Source organism: Microchirus variegatus, assembly GCF_963457635.1.
Source record: "Microchirus variegatus genome assembly, chromosome: 3".
In the NCBI taxonomy this organism is placed as follows: domain Eukaryota; kingdom Metazoa; phylum Chordata; class Actinopteri; order Pleuronectiformes; family Soleidae; genus Microchirus; species Microchirus variegatus.
In genome coordinates this window covers 16,194,847-16,209,534 of record NC_139804.1, presented here as the reverse complement: position 1 = coordinate 16,209,534, position 14,688 = coordinate 16,194,847, and the positions used below count along the sequence as shown (strand labels likewise).

The following is a 14,688-nucleotide window of genomic DNA, read 5'->3' as shown; positions in this document are numbered from 1 at the left end:
ATGTGCAGCTATAAACACCCCAATAGCGTCAGTAGTGGCTTTCGCCCAGTCTGAACCTGCGGGAATGGGCTGCTTAAATGCCGCGGGGAGAAGTTGTGCTTGTTGCTGAGCGTCCTTTTCTTTCACTACCATTCTCGCCATGCTGTCACACTAATTGTTTTCATAGACTAGGTTATAGAAAGAGATTAAAAATGCGGCGTTCACGTGAACATATAATAACCGGCGTTTTCAACCAATCACTGCATTTCAGACTAAAACACAGCCAATCCGTGGTTCACGTGCGTGCCGAACCGTGGGGGGTGAGCCGTACAGATCACGGATCAGCTGTGATCCGTTTGCACCACTATTACAATGCATCAATGTCCCCCTTTCAGCGGCTCCCTTTTCCCCTTGTCTCCATGTTTTATGACAATGAGTGACAAAAGTAACAGGTCAGTCCATTTCTACATGTCAAGCAGCACTTTCACTACTGTTAAGCCTGAACCTAAAATGTATCTCGGAACTGTTACTTCACCTCAGTAACTTTACCTCTACCTATAGGAGGATGCAGAGGATTAACATGATTAGTATTGGGTTCTGGAGCAAGGGTACGAAAACAAAAGTATCACAATCGCAAACAAAAACCCAAGCCCTAAATTTTATTAACCCAAAAAAACACACCTTCATGTCGTTGATATGCAGGTATTCCTCGATAATGGCTGTGGACTTCTTGTCCAGCTCTTCCTCAGTCAAGGCCGGCTTGGTGGGGGTCTGAGCAGGTGGAGGAGTGGGAGCCGTCTCCCGCTTCATTGCTTACATTACACACAAGACAAAAATAATTCAATTACCTGTTTGAGAGATGTGAACTTATGCTAATTTTCACAAAGAAATGATGTCTGTCTTTCGGAGTTTCCTGGTGAATTTGACATTCTTAGTACAGTAGAAAATTAACAGATTTAAATTTTCAAATGTTAAATACCATTGTCTTTGCTCCTGGCTCTCTCTCTGCTGCCTCGGTCTCTGTCATCTGTCATACTCGCTACTCTGCGGACAGGATCGGCTGACCCGCGCTGCTCTCTCTCACGGCTCCTCTCCTCATTCTCCCGACTGAAACTGCGCTTTGTTACCTGCAGCCGGTTGCGATCACGTTCGTCTCGGCGGTCATCTCGTCTATCAAAGCGATCACCGCTGCGGTCAAAGCGGTCACTGCGCTCTCGACTTGAGCTGTTCCTATATGACAGAGAAAGAGCAGAAACGATAAAACATACACCTCATGCCTGCTTTGTCAAGTGTAACAGCTGCTGCTGTGTGTCCTGTTCCTCACCTCTGAGGAACTCGCCTGTCTGAGTCCAGTGAGGAGCCTGAGGAGGACAAAGGCTGCTGCAGGGCTGAGAACCTGTTCAGAGTGCTGGTGGTTGAACGGCTGCCTGACTCTGAGCCTGGGAATGAAATTACAAAGTGCAATGTATGTTTAAGCACTGAAGTGTCCTATAACTATATATTTATTTAAAGCTCCCATAGAGTGGTCCTATCGCACATATGCGAGTTATGGAGGTCTACTTACATACATTAACTTGTTTTTATGGTCAAAACCTCCTAGTTGCTGTAAACGAGCCGATAGAACCCTCTCCTCACTGAGGCTACGTTCACACTAGCTGGATATTTTTATAAACAGATATTTTCTTCCCTCCATTTTCCAAAATACCTTTGTGCACACATCATCGTTTTCGATAAATTTCCGTTTATATTAACCCGCATAAATATGCTGTCGAGAGCCATCATAACTACGCCAAGCCTGTGGGAAGAAGGAGAAAGCCATACAAGCCAATCAGAATCCTCATCGACAACAACAACAACTGACCTCTCACCCTCGATGTATGGATGTAACCAACTTTTCAATTTCTCACGCCACTCCTCCGGGACAATAACCTCATTCTCAAAGTTCTCCCACCAGACAGCAATCCACCCAGGTCGGACCCAAAACCGGCGATGCTGACGGTGACGCGGTCTGGCTCATGACAGAAGAAGTTCTGAAATTGCTTACCTTCGAGCCCCAATACATCTCTGCTCCTCTACGTAAAATATGAGCTGTATTTGCAAATGCCAAACATGTTCAAATGATCATAACCGAGTTTTAAGAAAGAATCATTTTCAGAGGCGAAATCGCCATTCGTGTAAACAAAAGGCACAAAGGTAAGGGAAAGTCTCCGTTTTTAAAAATACCTGTGCTAGTGTAAACGTAGCTTGAAGCTCTCGTCGGTCGCGCTGTTTCAGACCGATATCTGAAAGAGCCTTCCCAACTGTCTTGTGATTGGCCAATACCTGGAAGTGACGTAATTAGCACACCAGCTCTCAGAAGCACAGCTTCCACTCTGGAACGGTGAATGCACTGCTACTCATTATCAAAACATTGTTTTAACACCGTTCAAAAATAGCTTTGTCACGACTCCCCGCCGCAGTCCCTTTTACGACTTTGACCCGAAGTCGGACACAGAGTCAGAAGACACTGTCGCTCATTAAACACCTCCACAACGGACGTTCTTCTTCTGCGGTTCAATGTACGCGACCGGATGTGCCCGGACTAGTGGCTGGAGCAGGAGGATCCGCTGTTCAGGAGAACCGGTGTTTATGTAACCTGAACGGGTTTTTTCAGAGATCTCGCTGAGCCCGAAATTACAATACAACGCATCGTTCTCAGCAGTGGTTGAACTGTTTCGAACCTTCAGGGCTTCACAAACAAGGTAATGGCACAGATACACACCAAAAAAACAGCGTTAATTGGTACTTCCGTTCTATGGGAGCTTTAAAGAAAAATCACATCAGTCTGGGAAACCTACCAGGATCTGCAGGTTTGGCACTGGTACCACCGCTGCTGCCCTTACCCCAGCTGCCCCATGTGCCTTTACCTCCTGGGGCAAGCAACTGATTGTTTAAGTCAAGAACGGGAGTCTGTAGAAGAGAGGTATTGTTAAAAACAAGCCACCAGTTAATGATACCAGGCAGGAAACAACAATGATGAATAATTTTTTAGCACTGCGGGTGTGTGCAGTGATTGGGGCTGTTACTTTTTTTCTGAAATTTTGGAAAGGCAGGTTGAAGTTCAAAATATATAACCCAGAAGTATACCACAGTGTGCAGTAATTACAGGATGATCCAGCAGAGGGCTCTCTGATCACAGAGTAGCTGTTTAGATTTTTTTGAAATACCCATGGCAAATTAAAAAATGAAAAATAAGATAGTAACGTTGTTTTGTTGTGAAAATAGAAGATAAAAGCTAAGCCGCCCTCGACTGCAAGACCGCAGCATTTGAAAAGCAGTGTGTTTTGCATTTGCTACAACTAAGTGAGACACCAAGAAGTGATTACATATGCCACATATTAACATGGTGTGCTCTTACCTTTGTAATTTTGCTAAGGCGAGAGGTGTCAATAGGTCGGTTCTTGGAAATGGGCACCGTGTTCCAGCCATCGTCTTGGGGAGGAGCACCGCGGCCTGGGGTGTGAGGTCCCCCACGTCCCCCTGGACCTCCTCCACCCATCCTGCCGCCTGGACCGCCACCATAGTCCTTCTTGGAGATGAGAACTTGCTGAACCTTCATCTGTTCCCTGTGCTCCTCCAGCTCAGCCTCTTTGTGGATCTGGTCGATGGTCTTGGGGCCCTGGTCTCCTCGTCGGGGCACCCAGTTGTTCTGAGGTGGGGCATGGTGAGAGAGGGAGGGTGCAGTGCAGAAGAGAATGAGGACACAATACTTGAGTGACTCTTCCAGGGAATGTGAAATGCGAAAGTGAATGCTGAAGGTTGCACACTGTCTTTGATTAACAGATATTAGCAAATATGTTTTGTCCCCGAATGCTCCAAGTAGCATTAACACCTTTCAGTCCAGTTGGTGGTGTGCTCTTGTTTTAATGGAAGGCAACTACGAAGAAGACTGTAAGTAGATAACTTTCACCAGTATAAACATCTGTACAGGTCAATGCCTAAAGAATACAAGGACATTCAAATAGGGGCCAATCCCTGGCAGGAAATCACAACTGCTTGGGTGCAATATGAGATTGGGTGCACATCATAGATTGAAGCGGACCCTCATTTTAGTAAGAAAGGAACCACAGCCATGGAACCAGTCATTGCTATGTATCAATGCCTCATACAACTATAATTTCTTTTGTTCTGACTGAGCTAAAAGGAATGTTGGCGTATGGGTCTGTGTTACATGATGACTTTGCCTATCATATGTTCATGAGAGAGACAAGGATTGATAAGGAACTAAAATAGAAGACTTGTTTTCAGTGTTTGTATCAAAAGGGAAATAAAATAACACAGGATACAAATTGGGCCAATGTGCTGACTCAGAGCAGCTGTCTTTGGCTTGTAAAAACACTGGAGACAGCAGGTTTTGTTACACTGTGGGTGGGATTGGTAGTGGAACTACAGGACTGCAGCATCGTTTCACAGAAAATAAGTTTAAAAATACAATAAAAGAAGGACCAAAACCTCTAGTGGGGCACAAACAAATGTTATTATTTTATCCTTTAAGAAATAGTTAGAACACTGTCAATGTCAGCAGGCTTGAAGTCTGTTGTCTCAGCCAATTGCACAGAGCAGCTCTGTGATTGGGCCCTGTATTAAAGAGTGGAGGAAGACATTTCTTTTTTAGCCCATATTTGAGACTCACACCGGGCTCAAGGACCAACATGGATGTCTCTGGGGAGTTCGACACACATTCTAACACGATATCTACGTGCTAAGGTAAATGACATCAAAAGGAACAATGATGAAGCTAACTTTGTGTAAACATTGTCGTAGACATACGACTAGCAGTTGCAGAAATGATTATGGCTGAAAGATGTGACATAGTATTGAGCTTAAAAAATGGTAAATCCCTAGGAGACACCAGTGCTTGAATAAACAGCAGAATGTCTCCATTATATATATATTTTAGTCTATGCGTCACTGAAATAACTTTTCTTTACTTTTGCATTTTGGTCCAAACCAAGCCTGACCCTCTTGGTTATCCATGCTCTAATTCATATACATTACATTAACACTAGCTACTGAACACTGCAACGCTGTGAACATGAAGACAGTCTATCAGTCGTGCGCATACATGCTCAAAAGTACACTGAAACCTGTGTTTTCCAAACTTGAGGAAAATATAACGGTGAGCTGTCATACTTAAGTATGACAAAATGGAATATCCTGCAGTTTACACATTTACATGAATATGATGTTTACCCATGCTTCATGAGAATGGGTATTTTTTTCCTGCCTTGTATGTCACAATCTAAAGGAGTCCTCGTGGAACGATATGGTTTGTGTAGTGTCCTTTGACTTACCCGTCGAACGTCCAGCACATCCTGCAACATGAAGCGAATCCTAGAGGAGGTTTTCCTCTCTTTTATGATTTTCTCCATCTGATTGAAATACTGGTCCATACGAGGCTGAACAAAAGCAAAACAGCGTGGTGAGTCTCATACTCTGCAACTGCATCATCAAATTATACTAAGGATGCACCAAAATGAAAATTGTTGGCCGAAACCGAAAATCAGGAAACACTTGGCTGAAAACTGAAACTAAAAAAACCAAATGACATAATGCCAATTATGTACCATTGTTTTTTTAATCTAATTTTGTTGTTTCGTCTGGGACTGTGTGTACTTACTTCTAGTAAGTAAGTACTTACTAAAGTCAAGGCATTGCAATTATAGTATATTATATTATAGAGAGCACCCCTCGTCTGGTGCAGACAGACAGGCCTTTCTTCCCGTGCACTCCTCCGTTTCTAAGCGGGCTCTCCATATCCAACGCAGACTGGATAATATCTCTATGCGCAGCTTCATCTCCACATCCAAGTATTGATCTTCATGACGAGGATCTAGTACAGTCGCGATGAAGTGCAGGGGATCCGAGTAGATCTTAGTAAAACGTACTGACAGGCTCTTAAGAGTGCACATTTTATGGTTTTCACTCTGTGGTCTCAATCTTTGTGCTTTAGTGCTGCAATTAAGAGAATAACAGATGCAGCAGATGAGCTGATCTCTTTAGTTAACTGCTCAAAGAGAGAGAATGTTATCTGGTGTGAAGTAAATGTCGCGGGGAGTTCATAATCTGTGCCGTATGCAGTCATACTTTCCAGCATTTAATACACAGTGTCCTCACATCTTGTTGGAACTGTTTTATTGGTGTTCTAAACTGATCTTGGACAGACTCCAAGCGGGAATAGACAGGTGCGTGCTGGCCACAGGTTTTGCATAAGTCATCACAACTTTGTTTCAGTGGTTATGTTTTGGTGATAAAAGCCTTTGGGGCGATAATTTTTGGTGCATCCCTAAATTAAACCTTAACCTAACTATAAATGTATAAGAATGTATAGGAGTACTCTTATGAACACTACTGTCTCTTTATCACACTCTATTACCTTAGCCTTCTCAAAGTCTAGGTCCTTGCCAATGGTGGATAACAGTCGACACAGGCACTCCAAGGACTCCTCGTCATGGTTCTTGAGCAGCTTTACAATGCAGTCATGCATGATGACCTCTGTGAGCATTTTAAGCTTAAACAGCTCGCCAATGAACTTGATGTTACCCATCGAGCGCCTCCTGGCCTGGTCTTTAGCCACTTCGAGCTCATCAATGAGCCGCTGTTTTAACCCCTCCTGTAAGGGACAGATCGATATTTTGTCAACAAAGAAAAAACAGAGAGGGGATGATTGCGCTAAAAATCATGAAGTATTTCACATTAAATGTCACAGCTCAAAATATAAATAACAATGACATGTTTGAATCACAGTTTCACAAGACATACTGTAACTATACCTCTGATGCAGCCTCCAGCTCCTTCTGTTTCTTCTCAAAGATTTCATCATCATCTTTGTCCTTTTCAAACTCCTTTTGGCATCGATTTAGCAGCAGTTTGCGGAAATTCATTCCTGGCTTATCTGGGGTTTGGACTTTAAGCTGCAAAAAAAAGAGGAAAAAACTATGAGCTAAGATCAGGAAAGGACATTACAGTAGTGCAAGTGGCTCCTCACTTACGTATTTACATTGTCACCTTTCACAGGCATGCACAAACTGGGACTGCCAATGTTTTTTTTGTGTATGTCAGCTTTCTAAATTAATCACAGAAACACTTCCCCTTTGAAGGCCTTTTCCTCCCATTTAAAGATGTTTTTGGTCAATAATATGAAGAACAGTTAGCGTTTGTGCAATTTTACTCACTCGTCACACCATAGTACATAGTAGAAAATCAGCGATCATTACACATAGGAGGTGTCAATCCAAAGCTGACTCCATCAGTAAGTATCAAAAATGTTATCTTGTGACTTTGGGGTTTGAAATCCTTCGTTCAAATACACCTAAGTGGTACAAACTTATCAAACTGAGCTGCAGTAGACGACAGTTCACATATCCCCACAAAATGTTAAAAATGCCCATTTTCACAATGGACTTTGGTGCAAGAGTGAGAAAAGGTTGTCTAATGGCAAGAAAATTGATGAATATATTCATAAGATAACATAGACTTAAAGGCATAGGCATAGGTTTTATTATATAAACCTTTTCCAGCCATGTTATCAGAGTGATTGTCCGGTGCACAAGTTGGTTCTTAATAAAGCAGGCATACACTTCACAATCAGCACAATGTGTCAGTACCCCATACAACCACACTTCAAAAAACTGAATGATATGTAAAAAACACCATCATCATCATCACATATTCATATATGTGCACAACTGGAGGAGAAATCACTCACAGCCATACAGATAGTCCTGAAGTAAACATTGTAGCTTATTCAACAAATATATGGGTGTTTGCTTGGTGTGTGGCATCACTTACCCCCATAAGGCAGCGACACATGTTGGCATAGGCCACCGAAAAGTTTGGCTCAGAGATGGCCTTTTCAAAGGTGAGATCGATGACTCCTTTCAACCTCTCCTCGGTGTCAATGGTCAATTCAGTCACCTGTTTCATTAACTCTTGAAACTTTTGGGGGGTCAGTTTGTTGAGGATGCTGCGGACTCGTTTAAACAGCTCCTGGGTCTTCTGCTGCTCTCCTCCACTCTCCTCCGGCTCCTCTACTGCACGGGTGCGGACCTTCTTCACTGAAGGTTTCCAAGCCTTCTCTGCCTTGTTCAGCTGCACGTCGTCACTCAGCGACATGCTGGTGATGATGATTTTCCTTGGCTCTTTCCTCTGCATCTGCTGGGAGCGGCGTGAAGTGGGAATTCCCATTCCCAAACCTGGAGGCTGGGAAGAAAGAGGTCAGGAGCACATGAAGACTCAGTGTTGTCTATGTTGAAGTGCAAATTCATAAATCATGTCAAGGAAACTTACTGGTCCTCTGCTTCCTCCTCCCATTCCAGGCCTGCCAAGATTGGCAAAGGAGGGAGTAAAGTCAGGGCCACAGTTCATTCCTGGTAGACGAATGGGATCGAGTTGACGTAGCGGGTTCTTATTAGCCTGAACAGAAAAATAGATGATGAAGCATAAGAGAAAGAAACTTCAAGAAATTTCACTTAAGCATTCTTCTGTTGTGTCGTCGTCATGTTTTTCTATACTTGTGACAAAAATTTGAAAAATAAAGTGAGTGTTTCACCCTGTCCAGCACAACATCACTGATGGCTGGTAGACCTTCAGGCTTGTTCATGCTGGCTGAGATGAACTGGAAACCCAGTAGGAACTCTCTGTCGTATTGCTTCTTATCTTCAGGATTAATTGGTTTCCATTGTTCTGAAACAGGATCATAACACAGAAATTGATGCTTTGATTTTTATCATAATGTTTGGGAATTGTATAATTGACCTCCGCCAGGAGGTATACGTTTTCGCCGGAGTTTGTTTGTCTGTTTGTCTGTCTGTCCGCAACATAACTCGAAAAGTCGTGGACGGATTTGGATTAAATTTTCCGGAAACCAGGAACAAGTGATTAAATTTGATAATTTGATCCGTACATGTTGCGCACCGGCAGGGTGTATTTTGTAGGCACTGAGCTCCCTTGCGGAGGTCTACGCTCTCTGAATGCTTTTCTAATATAAACTGGTTTTCTGCTCAACATCAACCTAAAATGAAAGTGGGACACAGTGTCATTAACTGAATTCTCCACTACAGAGCCAAGCAGCACTGCAGAGTGGAGGAGAGGAGATGATCCTAGATTAGTAGTAGAGTAGAACTGTTGATAATAATTTCTACCAGGTGGCAGTCGGAGAGGGAAATTATTTCATTAATAAATGAATATGCAGGTACAACAGTACATTACAACGAAGGAGCAAAAAAATTAAACAAAAAGAGCCAAATGGATGTTTTGGGTGTGAAACTACTGTCTTTGACTATGAATGCAGATACTAAAAGTATAACTGTTGTTGAGGTTACACTTTAAAAAAAAAAAGAAAAAAGAGGGGCAATGTCTTTAAAAATCATCACCTCTTCTCGTGGACCATTTTTTCAATATCATACATTGTGATTTGATCACTTTCGTTTTCCACAGAATTCTCATATCAGCAGGAAAGCAATCAAAATTCACTCCTATATTCTCAATGAAGCCAGCATACACATAATACCTTTCACATGTTTTCCATTAAAACTCACAGTTTTATTCATCAAAAGGTTGAATAAGTATATTGAATAAATAGTTGCAAAATTAATAGAAAATATAGTCAAGACATCCAAATCATCAAAAAGCCTTGTTGGTTGCTGGAAATGGGCCTCTATACACCTATGTACGTATTACATTAAAAACCAGACGTTTGCAGCTAGAATATTCGTTTACCACATTAACAATGTATAGAGTGCATTTCTGATTGATTTAATGGCATGTTCATTGAAAAAAAATTTGCTTTTGCTTCGAAAATAAGGACATTTCTAAGACCCCAAACTTTTGAACGGTTGTGTAAGTCATGGATGTAAGCGAGCTGAAAGGCATAAAGGTTCATAAACACACCCTCTTTGTATTGGTACTTCTTGTCATTGGGTGAGAGAGGATCTGGCTGAATGTTCTCAGCATCCAGCTTGTCCTCCTTGTCCTCTTTATCCTCCCAGGTCAGGTCAGCCTCCTCTGGGGCAGGAGGGGAAACAGCAGCAGGGGGCTGTGACTCTGGTGCTGGGGTGGGCTCAGGTTCTGGTGGGGCCACAACCTGCTCCTGTGTCACAGATGGAACCGGTATTAGTCAAGTATGACAGCAGTCTCACAGTAGGTAAAATGTAAAAGTAAAATAAATTAACCTTGGGAGGTTTATGCAACGTAGAGGTTCATTTGAATTTTCCACAAAGTTATAAAAGGTGTATGAGGTGTTGTACAGTCATTGGGACATGGACACTCTCCTTAAAAACATGGCTGCTAGCAGGGACACAGGGAAATATTTTTTGCCATTTAACAACAGGTTCTATATGTTCTATGACATCCTATAAATATGTTTGGCACTTTATGTCACTGTTAAGACAGCTTTTTCCTGGAACTGTAAACATATCCATGCATAGAGAAGTAGAGCTACCATTGTGTTTTCGACACGTAAGTGGAATACTGCCCTTGTCTCAGTATGAAAGCACTAGTGGAGAAGCGATTTATTGAAGGGCATTATCCAATCTACTAAACATGAGGGTGTCTCTGATGACGGCCATATTTTCAGTGAGAGTGAGCATCTGTGTCTCAAGCAAGTTTCCAGTTCCAAGCAGGGAGCCTACACCAGCAGTAGCAGCCAGTGCTGCCGACTATGATTTAGTAACTCTATTAATACAAACAGTGAAAGCAAGGAAAATACTATATATATATATATATATATATATATATATATATATATATATATATAAATAAATGTATTACTGTGCATGCACACACCTCTTTAAAGGCATCTAGGAGGTCTCCTACTGCCTCCTTTTTGTTCAGATCCTTCATTTTTCTCTTTTTCTTTGGCACAGACACAGCAGCTAGAGGGAAAAAAAACCATGAGCCACAGATCAGCACTAACATGCTAGTTATGCTAAAGTTGAATAGCTTTTGGAGCTAAAAGAATCATATTTGCTGATGGATTTGTGCCATCTAATAAAAGTAGAGAGAACTGAAATCAAACACACATATGTGAGAACCTGACCAACCTTGCATAGTAGTTTCTACAAGGGCAGGGGTAACTGTCAGAGGAGGGGGGATGTCCTCCTTCTCCTCAGCTGTGGGAGGGGGAGGAGCGGGCACGGTTTCTGGGGTGCTTTCGGCTAAGGAAACCGTCTCTGGGGGTGATGGCATCTGTTCCTTGGCAGTGGTCTCGGGCACTGGAGTATCTTCCATATCAACCTCAGTGACTGGAGGAGATGTTTCTTCTACCTCAGACTGGGCGGGCACTACTGGGACAACAATCTCTTCAGGAATCTCCTGGACAGCAGCTTCAGGTGTGGGCAAGTCAACAGGTTCAGTTGTGGATTGGACAACAGGTGGAGGTGCTTCCAGGATGATGGCTGTAGAAGTCTCTATGATAGGCTGCTGGCTGATGACGGGCTCGGCAATGGGGCTGTCATCACGCTCGGCTGCACAGACAGCAGGGGCCTCAGGGTCTGGGATTGGTAGGCCGTTGGGGAGGCGGAGCTCCTCAGGCTGCGCAATAGGAGAATCTAGAGGAGCCTCCAGGTGACTGGGGGGCAACTCAACAGACAGCTCTTCAGGCTCGACCACTGCAACACCATTAGTGGTAGAAAGAGGTGCAAGAGTTATGTCCAAAGAGGCAGCAGCCTCTTCTGTTTTAGTCTTTACCTCTTCGTCCTCCATTTCTTCCTCTTGTGCAGTTTTCGTGTCTGTTTTGTCCTGTGTGGTTGAGGTGGGGACCGGGTCAGGAAGGGGTGCAGGGTAAGCTGGCACTTCAGGTGCTGATTGAGGTGTTGGAGTGGGTTCCCTTGGAGGAGCGTCCATCACTTCTGCAACAGGAGCACTGGGTGTGAGGGTGGAAACAGTGTTGAGGGAGTGATCCTCTGCTTCTGATAATAGAGGGGGTATGGGGGGCTTAGTGTTCGTGTCAGAGGACGAAGCCTCTGTGAGGATGGGGTGACCCTTTGAAAGTTCAGGGGATTTTGACAGAGGAGGAGGCGTAGGTTTATCTCTGTCATCTGTAGGTTCAAAGGTCAGACAAAAGATGTTATTGGATCTGCAAAAAATACTGTACATGTTGCAAATTATCTCTTCAAGACTTGACCCAAGATCGACAGTGAACAACTTTCAAATCCCCGAAAGGGGAACAAATTACTTAAAAGGTGCGTGACAGAAGTTTTTTTTTTTTTTTTTTTTTTTAAAGCAAAGGCATGTAGCCTCAGTATAATAGAACATCTGCTCTTCCCAGACGATATACAGGTGTCCCAATCAATAACATTCCCATCTTCTCTCTTATTATAGCGCCACTGAAAAACACTGTTACACAGGCACCTCCCTCCCCTATAGTATATCCACAGGTGAGACCTCAGCTCACACAGTCATTATCTAGTTACATGCTGAACGTTTTTTACAACGTCCACAAATCAACAACTTTGACAAACTGGCAATAACATTACATTTTCACAAACAAACCAGTTCTTTTCTAGCATGACCAGCTCTTTCAACATTGCCTGAAACTAATGCCTGTGGGTAAAATGTAATACTCCACAAAACTAGAATTGGTCTCTGTAGATGCTATTTTGTCTGAAAATGAATTTGTTTTCCATTCCATAACAGAACAAGAAAAAAAATCTCATGTCCTGGGTGAGAGTGTCTATCCATGCACATGTGTGTCCAAACTTTAGACTGATAGTGTATATTCAAACTGATTAAACTATTACAACAAGTAAACCAACAATGTCTTGTTTTATTCATTTTGTAAAGCTCATTCATAAAACAATAGGATAACACATAACTATTGTGATCAAAGCCACAGCCTTCTCTCACTTGAAGCTGCAGTCTGTAATTTGCCTGTGAAAGATCAGATTACATAATAAACACGAATAATCATTTAATTTGGTCCACATTAGGGATGAGCTAATATGATACTTAGTAATGGTCTAATACTGGTCAAAGTCTCTGAATAAGGTATTGGGGAAAAAGGGTAAAATCTTCCATCCATCCATCAAATTCTTAATATAAAGTAAACCCTTAACTGTGCAAAGGCTGCAAAGAGCAAAACTGCCAAGTACATTTTGTCGTGAAACATTTTCAGGTGAAAAAACCTCAGCAGGGATTCTCCCAAGTGAGACATTTATTTCTACCGCTACGGAAATAGTTGGCTGCTTAAACTGTAGCTAGGTGATAAATGCATCAGCATGACTTAGTTGTTTAAAAAGGATATAAAAGACAGTATCAGACCAATGTTGGTAGATACCCTTACACTGAACCAGAAACCTTAGCCAGATGTTAGCACTCTGACATATGATGATTGGAGGACCAAGCTAAATTTAAATGTCCAGTGTGTAACATTTAGGTAATCATTTGCAGAACTAAATATACTACCCATAACATTGGTTGTATTGCCAATTGCCAATTGACAATTGCTGCTTTAATACATATATTGTGAAACTAAATGAATGAAGTTTCATAAACCTTTAATGTGTATATTGTATATTAAAACATTTTTAAATGATACTATGGTGACAAAAACAATTTCACAGCCGATGTGTTAGTTCTATTAAGTAACATTGCAACACTTAACACCTAACCTCCCCCTTCAATTTGCAAATTATTGGAAGAACTATCTAGCCTTCAATTTGCTTTTAAAAAAGTGTATTTAGTTTGTCCTTTGGGGGCGAACAATTCATCTGTGATTGTACAAACAAAATTAACAATAATTATTTTAATTTAGATTTCTGTCAAATGAAAAATAATTGTATCCGCATTTTACACCCTAGACATTTAAGATTCTGCCCATGTGTCACTCACCTGGTCTGACCAGTGTTGTTGTAGCAGATGTGATGCTCTCACCATTGGCCTGCACCACTGCTGTATTTTCTGATCCAGATATGGCTGACTGTCAAGAGACACACACACAAAACACACACTAAATCATGAGGGGGAAACACTACTTTTTCCACTTGACAGTGCTTTGTAGTGTAATGCGTAGTGTATGACAGCTGAGGACATTAACTCATTTTCAATTTCAATACCTTTTTAAGACTTTTTCAAGACCTTCTCAAAATATTTTAAGTCCTTATCACCACTTCAAGCCGAGCAACTTACAAAACAGTTTTAGGTTGCAATTAAAACTATAGAGCACAATTTCGGGCGATTTCGGATATTATTTCGCACCAGGAGGAGTGCGTTCGCAAGATGCGTAACATCATTGGCCCCGAGACAATCTTTCAGGGCGAGCATGCCTCTGCATCATTGTTTTTAACAAACTGCATACTTTTTGAAGTCAAACTCTATGGACAAAAGTTAATACCTCATGAAATCATGATTAAGACTTTTTAAGGTCCTTAATTTTCCCAAAATTGATTTATCAACGTTTAATACTTTTTAAGACCCCACCGTCACCCCTAACCATACATGAAGTTTTGATTTAGCCGATTTTGTTAAGAAATGGACTTGTCTTAAATACCATGGCGCTGTAGCTTACCTGTGGTGGGGTCGGGGTAGAGCCACTGCGGCCCCCTGACATTATTTCCTCCGTGATGTCTCGGCCTCCTTGATTAGGGTCTCTTATTCTGATCTGTGGAAGAGAGGGAGAATATCCAGTGTAAGAAAAAGGGACCCAACTGCACAATAATGACATAGAGAGAG

General features: G+C 42.1%; 1 protein-coding gene across 5 annotated transcripts in view; it reads right to left on the bottom strand.

The window, feature by feature from the left end:
• eif4g1b (eukaryotic translation initiation factor 4 gamma, 1b) overlaps positions 1 to 14,688 on the bottom strand; it is a 70,406-nt gene that overhangs the window by 5,464 nt on the left and 50,254 nt on the right. For all 5 annotated transcript variants that reach the window (XM_083886238.1, XM_083886239.1, XM_083886240.1 and 2 more), the window contains 16 exons: positions 14,525 to 14,617; positions 13,849 to 13,936; positions 11,061 to 12,056; positions 10,804 to 10,892; positions 9,910 to 10,108; positions 8,570 to 8,703; positions 8,308 to 8,433; positions 7,810 to 8,220; positions 6,792 to 6,932; positions 6,395 to 6,631; positions 5,313 to 5,417; positions 3,377 to 3,667; positions 2,817 to 2,928; positions 1,304 to 1,418; positions 959 to 1,209; positions 661 to 791 (listed from right to left, as the gene is read on the bottom strand). In XM_083886238.1, the coding sequence (XP_083742364.1) occupies positions 661 to 791; positions 959 to 1,209; positions 1,304 to 1,418; positions 2,817 to 2,928; positions 3,377 to 3,667; positions 5,313 to 5,417; positions 6,395 to 6,631; positions 6,792 to 6,932; positions 7,810 to 8,220; positions 8,308 to 8,433; positions 8,570 to 8,703; positions 9,910 to 10,108; positions 10,804 to 10,892; positions 11,061 to 12,056; positions 13,849 to 13,936; positions 14,525 to 14,617 (3,519 nt within the window). The remainder of the gene's footprint in view (positions 1 to 660; positions 792 to 958; positions 1,210 to 1,303; positions 1,419 to 2,816; positions 2,929 to 3,376; positions 3,668 to 5,312; positions 5,418 to 6,394; positions 6,632 to 6,791; positions 6,933 to 7,809; positions 8,221 to 8,307; positions 8,434 to 8,569; positions 8,704 to 9,909; positions 10,109 to 10,803; positions 10,893 to 11,060; positions 12,057 to 13,848; positions 13,937 to 14,524; positions 14,618 to 14,688) is intronic.